Raw genomic sequence first — 10,247 nt, forward strand, 5'->3', positions numbered from 1 at the left:
TATTCAGCCGCTTGTCAACTAGAACCCCCAGGTCTCTTTCCTCCAGGCAGCTCCAGCCACACTTCCCCCAGCCTGTAGCGCTGCAGGGGGTTGGTGTGGCCCAAGTGCAGGACCTGGCACTTGCCCTTGTTGAAACTCAGGCCGTTGATCTTGGCCCAGTGATCCAATCTATCTAGGTCCCTCTGTAGGGCTTCCCTATCCTCCTGGGAGTCAACACTCCTGCTTAACTTGGTATCATCTGCAAACTTGCTGATGATACACCCTATGTCCTTATCGAGATCATCAATAAAGATGTTAAATAGAAATGGTCCTAGCACTGAGCCCTGAGGCACACCACTAGTGACCGGCCACCAGCTGGATTTGAATCCATTGAGCACCACTCTTTGGGACCTTCGAGTCAGCCAGTGCTTGATCCAGTAATACAGGGCAGAAGCTGTTGGTGTGATGTGTGGTCAGCTCCCTCCCAGTGTGTCCCCCCCAAGGTTAGCAGCCAGGGAAACAGGGGCTAAGGATGGAAGGGGAGGGTGGGAAGCCTCGGGGCTGTCATCCCCCTGAGGGCAGAACCGTTTTGAGTTTACTGGTGAGGAGAAAAACGCTGCTTGTTCTTTGGATCGGATCGAGCTGCGGAAATAACACCGTGGTGTTTAGTGAGGCTAAATCCTAGCCCTGCTCCTGCTGTGATTTCAACTCTTTCCCCCGTGTCTGTACATGGTCAGTACACTTGTTAAGCCAGCACCCTCTGCTCGGCGTCTCCATCGGTGTGTGGGCTTGCAGCAGCTTGTCAGATCAATCTCCATGCTCAGGTCTGACGAAGGATATCTCTGTCTCTTGGACGTGGGGGAGGTTGTAAACGTGTGAAATTTCAGCTTTGCACCTATCTGGACCTCACTGATGGCTTGTACGTTGGACAGAAGCTTCAGCCATCTTTAACTGTTTGTTTGCTGGCTTGCAGAGAGATGCTGGGAACTGTATTCAAGCCTGACTATTAGTCTCTGGGAGTTAGGAAGTGTTTGATTCCCCAACTCTTGAGGATGACCAAAACTGGTTCAAACTGATGACCAAATCTGGTTCACTGTAGAGAGGTTGGTGCTGGTCTCTTCCTTGGATGAGCGTACAGAAGCTTCAGCCATCTTTAACTGTTTGTTTGCTGGCTTGCAGAGAGATGCTGGGAACTGTATTCAAGCCTGACTATTAGTCTCTGGGAGTTAGGAAGTGTTTGATTCCCCAACTCTTGAGGATGACCAAAACTGGTTCAAACTGATGACCAAATCTGGTTCACTGTAGAGAGGTTGGTGCTGGTCTCTTCTCACAGGTAATTAACGACAGAACAAGAGGGAACGGCTTCAAGCTCCAACAGGGGAGGTTTAGATTGAACATTAGGAAGGAATTTTTCACCCAAAGAGTGGTCGGGCGTTGGAACAGGCTGCCCAGGGAGGGGGTGGAGTCCCCATCCCTGGCTGTGTTTAAGGGCTGTTTAGATGCAGTGCTGAGGGACATGGTGTAGGGGAGGACTTTGTAGAGTAGGGGAGATGGTTGGACTCGATGATCCCAAGGGTCTCTTCCAACCTCAATGATTCTATGATTCTATGAAACAGGCTAAAAAGAGTTATTCTAGAGGGGTGAACAAAATCTTACATACTTTCCATGTTCAAGCTTATGTTTGTTTGTTCTTTTGCTTTTCTTGAAACGCAGCCGGAAAATAATCTAGTTTGTTACTTAGCAAAATTCCTGTTACCTTGTTCCATTGAATTGATGCAATTTGATTTTGCCTGAAGTGGTGTTTTATGGTGGATATTTGGCTGTCTTAAAATTGGTGCTTCCTTCTGGTCTGACATGGTTATGAGTGTCTATTTAATGCTTATTTTGATAGTGATTTGTGAGCCTGGAGCTGTGGCAGGAGCTACCTTGTGCTTTTGAACAGACAGCTTTTGGCTTTTGCTTGATTTTTTTTTCTTTTCCTCCACCAAAGCCCTGAGGTTGCTGCTGTTCTCTTTCACGTTCAATACTGCTCCCACTGAACAGCTGTTTTCTCTTAACGAGAGCCACAGTAATCCTTAGAGTATCAAGTGATTTGATCTGCAATGTTAACGCAATTGCCACTGTAAGACCCTGGTGAAGTCTGACCTGTCCCTTTGTTTATCGACAGTCAATATTGAAGATGTGAGGACATCTTTGAAAGGGAGCAGCTCCCTTTGAAAGGAGGCCATTTATTTTCTTTCTGTGGCAGAAGAGTCATGTTAGGCTTTTCTGCTTTGTCCTCAAGTTGAGAACAAACTCTTTAAGCAGTTCCCCTACTAGGAGCACGAGTTTAATACCTGCTTGTAAGAGCTTGGGGATTTGTAGAAATAAAAGGCATTTTATAAGTTAATCTTTTTCCAGAGCAATTTTGACTGACCAGTGTGTTAATGCAGCTCAGGAACTAGTTTGGACTGCTGCAGTTATAAGTTACTTTGATAATGTGAATACTTGGGCTGGCAGCTTAAGTTCCTCTTAGTCCTGATTAAACTTGGAAATGGTTGTGCTAAGCAAAAAGTCTGCAAATTCTGCTCCGTGCTCTTCAGCTTTGCTGTGTGTTATTTAATACAATGTGTGTAGCGGGCATTTTATTTTCTCCTGGGGTTTTGTTAGCTAAAGGAAGGGTGTTCCAGGGCAGCTGGAGCAGATCTGGGAACAACTGCTACCGAGGGCAGCTGTGCATATGTAGCAGTGAAAGATGTTCAGACAGGAATTCCTACCGTGGCCCTGCTCTGCAAGTGACTTTTCTATGTAGGTGTAAGAAAATCTTGTAACCAGGAAGGTATTACCTGTTTAAAATGTTTTTATACTTACAGACCCTGCTGCCTATGTTTTATTGGCGCGGCTAGCTCAGTCTTAGTAAATGATGAATGAATGTATTTTCTCTTAAATATTACCCACAGCTCTTAATGTACTTGTCAATAAAGTCTACTGAAGTTCTGGGTTAGAATGATTGAAAATGTCACTTGGCTTCAAATAGTTTGGGAAATTGTAATTGAGGCAAGTATCCACATTAGTGAAATGGAAACAAATTCATAGGTGGGGTTTTTATTTTTTTTTTTAACTGAAACTATGTAGACACCACAGGCCATTTGCCCTTGAAAAACAATCTTCCACTAGGAAAGAAGCAATTTACAGGTCTAGTAGGAATTCTATTGTAAGAAATCTGTAAGCATTCCAAAAAATTGTAATGATTCTCATTTTGTGTTTGTGCCTTTTAAACTTCATTTTTGCTTTATTTTGGAGCAGAGGGGAGAGGATGAGTAGAGCAGTTGTATCAGAGGAATTCCATTTTTTTCTTCTTTGCAGTGAAACCAGTGAAGTTCTCCAGTACACAGCAACTGAGGCAGAGGATGTGGAGAAGGTAAGAGTTTGCTGCATATGTTGATTTTTTTTTTTTTTTTTAAACTTCCAAGACTTTGCCTACTAGTGTTAGGTCTGCCTCTGTTGACTTTTGCCATTGTGCAGCTTCCTACGCTCCAGGTTGTGATAAAATACCTGTTTTCTAAAAGCTAGATGTTATTTGGTTACAGCAAAGAGCTGCATTAGCAGAGCTGTTGTAAGTTTTGTAACCCTGGGTTATTCATCTCTATGAGGTTAGCATGTTGTTATCTAAAAAGCAATTTTTTTCTCCAAATGGTTTTGCTGGACATGTTAACCCTTGACCAAGCCAGATAAGTTGCCTTCTCATTGCTAGAAATAAGCCATCTCTTCTGTGATGTGATTAACAGGAGTTCACTGCTTCCTCCTACTCAACTGTGATGTTTTTTGGAGTAGGTGTAATATATTTGCCTTAATTCAGGAAACATTCTTGCTCAGGGAGTGTCACTAGTGGGATAAGGGAAGCCTTTTTCTTCCCCGTTGTTAACTTTTCTCTGTAGCTGCTGTCTTTTGTCAGAAAGAGCAACAAGGTTTTTGTGATTCCGGACTGGTTTGTAGTGGGCCCATTTCAGTCCTAGGGATGAAAGTTACGTGGTGAATCCCTCGCTGGGATTGAAGTCTGTAGTAGCATTAAAGATCCCAGCTGCACTAAATATATCTTTTCAGATATGCCTTGCTGATTTTAATATTTTCATCCTCTGTGTTTCTTGTTTGAAAGCTCTGATAATCTTTCTAGAGTCCACTTAATGCCCTTCTTTCCTCTGTTGGAGGGGAAAAGAAATATGAAGCTGGTTATATTGCGTTTTGCTTTAGAAAATAGTTCCAGACCCTTACACAGCAGTATGGGATTCATTCCTAAATCAGGTGGGAAGAGAGAAGTGGCAGGGTAGTTACTTTGTTTGAGATGGAAAGCTCACTAGTTTGGTGAAGTGGAGAAGTTTGGGAAAGTGTAACAGGCTTTCCCAAATCAAAAGCAAAAGGAAAACAAGATTTTTACTTCTTTCTGAAGTGTGCTTTGAAAAGATCAGTTGGGGCTTCATAGAATTGTCTAGGTTGGAAGGGACTTTTAAGATCATCTAGTCCAACCATCAACATAACTCTGATAAAAAAAGTCACTAAACGGTGTGTCCTGGTTCTGGCGGGGATAGGGTTAATTCTCCCCAGGATCCAGCAGGGACACAGAAATTCCATCCCTTGGGAGCCATGCCCAGGGGTACTCTCCAGGGGAGGAGGCAGGGGGGTCCTATCATATTGGAGGGTTGTATGTTCCTCCCTCCCTGTTATTGATGGTGTTTTCTTGTTCCCTTTGCTGTTCTGTTAAACTGTCTTTGTCCCAGCCCACGACTTGTGCCTTTTTTTTCTTCTGATTCTTTCCTCCTGGTGGTGGTGGGGTGGGTTGAGAGAATGGCTGCCACGTGGTCCTTTGTTCCAGTCTAAGGCCATGTCCCCCAGCACCGTGTCAACCTGTCTGTGGTCCTTTGTTCTGGTCTAAGGCCATGTCCCCCAGCACCATGTCAACCTCCAGGGATGGTGCCTCAACCCCTTCCCTGGGCAGCCCGTTCCCAGGCCTGATAACACTTTCCATGTACCCATTTTTCCTAATCTCCAATCTGAACCTCCCCTGGGGCAACTTGAGGCCATTTCCTCTTGTCCCATGGCCTGTTCCTTGGGAGAAGAGACCGACCCCCATCTCTCTACACCCTCCTTTCAGGGAGTTGGAGAGAGCAATAAGGTCTCCCCTCAGCCTCCTCTTCTCCAGACTGAACCCCCCCAGCTCCCTCAGCCTCTCCTCACAAGACTTGTGCTCCAGACCCCTCACCATCTTTGTCGCCCTTCTCTGGACCCGCTCCAGCCCCTCAAGGTCTTTTTTGTGGTGAGGGGCCCAAAACTGGACACAGCCCTTGAGGTGGGGCCTCACCAGTGCCCAGGACAGGGGGACCATCACCTTTCAAGTCCTACTCACCACACTGTTCCTGACACAGGCCAGGGTGCTGGTGGCCTTCTTGGCCAACATCTACATACTGTGAATTGCAATTCGTGTTGTAATTAACATTGGTTGTCGTGGCTGAACATCTAGATACTGTGAATTGCAATTCATGTTGTAATTAACATTGGTTGTCGTGGCTGAAGGAGTAATAAGTGCTGAAATAAACTTTGTTCCGGTGTTTCAGACAGATTTTACATGAGGATGAAACTGGGAATAGAAAGTTAGCTAATGTGTGTTTAAAAAAGAAGGAGTTTGGGGAGAAGTTGGCTGACAGAGCTGCCTATAGGCGTTGGGTGTCTTTGTCCCCAGAGAAGGTGTCAAGGAGAAGAGTGTCACCTTCAGCTGCCTGCTGGCCCCCTATGCCCCAGCTCTTCCAGCAGCAGCACTCCCCAGATCACTGCAACAAGCCTAGAAATTGGAAACTGTTCTTATTGCCTTAGTTGCAAAGAATACAGAAAGGAACCTCATTATTGCAAATTGGTTTTTTGTTTTTTTTTTCTAAATCCTGCCGTGCTGTGCAATATATTAAGACCCAATGTCTCCTGGACATCATCACAAGTTGTGGTGCCATCAGACTTAAATCATTCATTTGCTGCTGACCCCCAGAGAGTGCCAGGGCAGTCCTTATAAATTAAGAAACTCCTTTTCTAGCCTGCTCTGGAGTCTGATACCATTGTTGACGAGCTGCTGGAAGAAATATCTTCTGGTAAGACAGTAAGAATGTGCAAAGCTAATTTGGATACAGTTTTCTCTTTCCCCGTATCATATTCTGAGCTCTGCTGAACCCTGTTATTAGTCCTGTCATCAGCCATTAATGGGGAGTTTCCAAAGTTTTGCTGTGGAGTAGAGCAGTAGTTGTTTTTGCATAGCTAATGGGAACTATGGTGGAGGCACAGCTTTTAAATTAAATAATTAAAATAAATACTGGATATTTGAACTGAGTTTCCATCTGCCTTTCTGCCTCTTTGTATCTTTGAATGCTGATCCTGGGGAGTTACAGCAGTATGGTTGGAAGAAGCAGTTTCTAAACACAATTTTGAAAACTCTTTTAAATATCTGTAGTGCATTTTTCTGTAGTTCTTTGTGAAGACTGAAACACCTTTCCATCAACAGGTGAATTTGTCAGCTTTTTTCTTTGTGAAAAACAGGTTTCCTATGCTTTCAGCTACAGTGTCTGGCTTGCCAACCTTACCTCTTTGGAAAAGATCAAAAAATGTTAACGTCTAAGCTTGCTTGAAGTTTTAAATATGCTTGAGTGATATCATGTCAGTTGTATTTTTTAAGTCTTTAGCAGCAAAATTAGTCTTTAAGAAAAATAAATGCCTCGAGGAAAATGATCATGCAGTCACATCTTTAAGCCATTGTTTCTTACCAGAAGAACCTAATACTGGCAATAGAGTGGACCTTTTTAGTCAAAAGTACTTTGTAATAGCACTTTTTTTATTGCCTTTTAAGTGGTAATAGACGGAGCTGTAACAATCCACTCCTTCCCAAGTTGCTTCAAGGTATTACCTCCACCTCATGGTGAACCTTAAGTGCATCTTCCCATCCGTAGTTGAGGTTTCCTTCAGAACTAGTCAGTCATGTGTGATAACCTCGGGCTTGTTAAGCAATTACCCAGTGGACCAGCAAAGATTGGTTTTTCTGATGGAGCCAGTCTGTAAATGAAGCTCAAACACGGGATTGATGAGTTTGGGGATGCAGGAGGAGTGATTTGCTGAGCTGGTGTTACTACTTTGAATGATTCTGGGTGGAGGTGGGAGTCTTACCTTTCCTTTCTGCTCGGGGTGCATGCATGGGTAGGTCTTGATGACCAGTCAAACCGGGAGCCTGTGGACTACTGTCAGTAGGGCTACTTCAAGGGTCTTTGAGTTTTCCACCCTCAAACACGCCTTGATTTCTGTAACATGAACCAGACCCAGCAACACTGAGAGGCAGTTGCTCCTCAGTCTGTATCAGTATGCCACTAAACCATTTTGGGGGAAAACAAGAAAGGCTTGGTGTGTAGCATGGTACTGTTTGTTTGCAACAAAAGGGGGTAATATTTAGACTTATTTCCATTTCTTCCTCCTTCGGAGGTGGGGTTGTACCTTATTTGCTTCCCTTCAGCCCCAACAGCAGGCTGAGGAAGCGCACCTTGGATCAAATAAGAATTTGAGGCACCTCTTCATCCATTTATTCCCTGCTGTCCTCTGCACACCAAGGCTGAAAGCAAGAGGAACTTTAGGGCTGGCTCCCATGTGTCTGCCCAGTGCTTATGGCAGAGTCATGGCCTCCAGAAATGTGGCTGGGAGATATGTTAGTCCTAAACATTTGCATTGTTAATACAGGTTTAGCAGTGAGGCCTTTTTCCTGGGTGACTTGTTTAATAATGTATTTTGATTATTTCATTGATTTCGGGGATGCGTTCATTGATTATTTTTATTTTTTTTTTTGTGATGTTCCGATCAGACCACCTCTTAATGGGATTTTTATCTTCTGATTCCAGATAATCGAAGATATTGAGTACCTGAAGTTTGACAAGGGGCCATGGCTGGAGCAGGATGATGTTTCTTTCCATCATTTGAGACTTTAGTAAGTATCGTGTCTTCCACTAACTGACCATTACTTAGCATCAGATCTCAGATGGTTAAAGCCTTGACATTTTTAAGATATATTTGTATTTGCTCTCTGACTTGGTTGTTTTTTGTTTTTTTGTTGTTGGAAGTCAGCAGTAATAGCAGACTTTGGTAATATTGGTGCTTGGCACTAATACAGTGTGTTTTGCTGCTGCTAATAAATGATTAGACAAGAGACTCCAGACCAATAGATTCCATTCCATTAATGAAGCTCAAGAACTCTCCAGATATTTCCTAAGTGCTGGGACCTGTGGCTCTTGCTTTTGGGTGTGCATTTTTGTGAGCACTTCTGTTTTTGGGTGATCACAAAAAACCATTTTATTTTAAAATGGAGGATTTATGGAGTTGGCCTGATGGTTTCTCTGCTGCATTGGCAGCATGATCTCCTTCAGCAAAGCTTGTTGACAGAGTGACCTTATAGCAAGCTTTATATATGGTGCTGTTTAGATTGGCTGCTTAGACTGGTTTTTTTCCTAAGACAGGACTAGTTTCTAACGCTGTCTGCTTTCAAATACCTTTCCAGCAGTCAAGAAGCTGGCTGAACAGAGTGTAGGTGAGGGAAAGGAAACAGGCAAACTTGGGTGGCTGCTCAAAAAGTCCTTTTTTCCTCCTTTCTCCAGGCTCCCAGTAAATAATCCTAGATAAAGCTTTAATCCTAATTTACAGAATGAAGCATTGCAGTTTTGTCATTCATTCTGTAAAACAACAAGGGGGATTGTAAACAATAACAATCTAAGGCTGTTTTTGTTGTTTTGCTTCTAAAGAGCCTTGTCTATCTAATTGGATATGAAGAGATCAAGCTCAGATAGTGGAAAGTGCCTTGCTGGAATAGAATCAAATTTAATTATAATAATTCATTGCAAGTACTCCATGTTTATCTATCCTCCTACTCAGCTGTGGAGTGCTACTGGTGGGGCTGCACGTCTTCCCAGAGCAATGCTGAAAAGAGGTAGTCTTCCAAACTCCAAAAGATATGAACCCAAACCATTGATGTGTATGTAAATTGAGATCAGACCTACACTTCTAAATCATCAGGAGTGCCGCTCTGAAGTCACGTTGATGAACAAAGTGTTCTCTGGATAACTCCCTAATACACTTCTAAATCATCACAGGTGAAGCATTAAGGAGTGCCGCTCTGAAGTCACGTTGATGAACAAAGTGTTCTCTGGATAACTCCCTAGAAAGAATATATGTGCACTTATAAAACTGTTAATAGGGATAACCTTGCACTGAAGTGAGACAAGCTTCCCATTTTGCTAGAACATCATCTTTAAACTGGATGTACAGGAAGTAAGTGCGGTTTAGTTACCGCATTTAAAAAAAATAAATTAAGAATTATATTCATGTCATATTAATTTCAGTTTATCTCGCAGGTTAATAGAAATTGGGGTTTTTAAAAATTGAATATCTGCCTTTGAATTTTTATCTTTATTGTGACAGGCATTGGAGCAGTGAGTTGAACTTTGGAGTAGTGAGTTTGGTTTGTTTTGCGGGCTTCTGGTATTCTTTGCCTCTCAGTCTTCTGTGCTGTTACTTCAAATGCCTCCTAAAATTAGAGATAGTGTTTCTTTTCTATGGCCCTTCTCTCAAGGGGTGAAGACAGATCACAGGAGAGCAGTGTCGCATGGTGTTTAAGAAACAAGTTGATTTGGGTGCCCTTTATATATGTAAGAGGAGGTTTGCTCATGTATTAATTAAAAGATAGCATCTGGTGACTTAGACCCTGCAAGGTTCTTGTCGTTGTAGATAATACAAAATTATTTCTTCTATTGGCAGCATGTTTCAAGATCTTTCAATGGAACAAACCGCTAATTTAAATGTTATTATGCTTTGAGTTTTACTGTTTCCCCTTGCCTTCAGAATAGCATTGTCGAGGTAGCATTTGTATTCGAGCAGATGATGAATGTGCTCCTTGTTTGTTTGGAGTCTTCCTTTGGTGCTGGGGTGTCAGGGCATTGAGCAAATGCAGAACGACATCCTGGGCAATATGGTGGGCAGGCTGAAAAGAGCACCTTTAGAACTCTTTATAAAAATGTGTAGATTTGGACATATCTTTTCTCCTGTTAAATCCCTACGTACAGCACAGACATGAGTCTGAGTCTGACATGAGTACTCAATGGCTCAAAGTCCAGATGGAAACCAGTCACAAGTGGTGTTCCTCAAGGGTCCGTGCTGGGGCCAATACTGTTTAACATTTTTATCAATGATATAGACAGGGGGATTAAAGGCACCATCAGCAAGTTTGC

At 43.0% G+C, this 10,247-nt stretch overlaps 1 protein-coding gene across 1 annotated transcript in view; it reads left to right on the forward strand.

The window, feature by feature from the left end:
• Positions 1–10,247, forward strand: part of NDUFA10 (NADH:ubiquinone oxidoreductase subunit A10) — a 47,187-nt gene that overhangs the window by 11,899 nt on the left and 25,041 nt on the right. Inside the window, exons 7-8 of the mRNA XM_014949237.1 lie at positions 3,325–3,379; positions 7,872–7,957. Of these exons, the coding sequence (XP_014804723.1) occupies positions 3,325–3,379; positions 7,872–7,957 (141 nt within the window). The remainder of the gene's footprint in view (positions 1–3,324; positions 3,380–7,871; positions 7,958–10,247) is intronic.

Source organism: Calidris pugnax, unplaced genomic scaffold (genome assembly GCF_001431845.1).
Source record: "Calidris pugnax isolate Ruff unplaced genomic scaffold, ASM143184v1 scaffold75, whole genome shotgun sequence".
Classification (NCBI taxonomy): domain Eukaryota; kingdom Metazoa; phylum Chordata; class Aves; order Charadriiformes; family Scolopacidae; genus Calidris; species Calidris pugnax.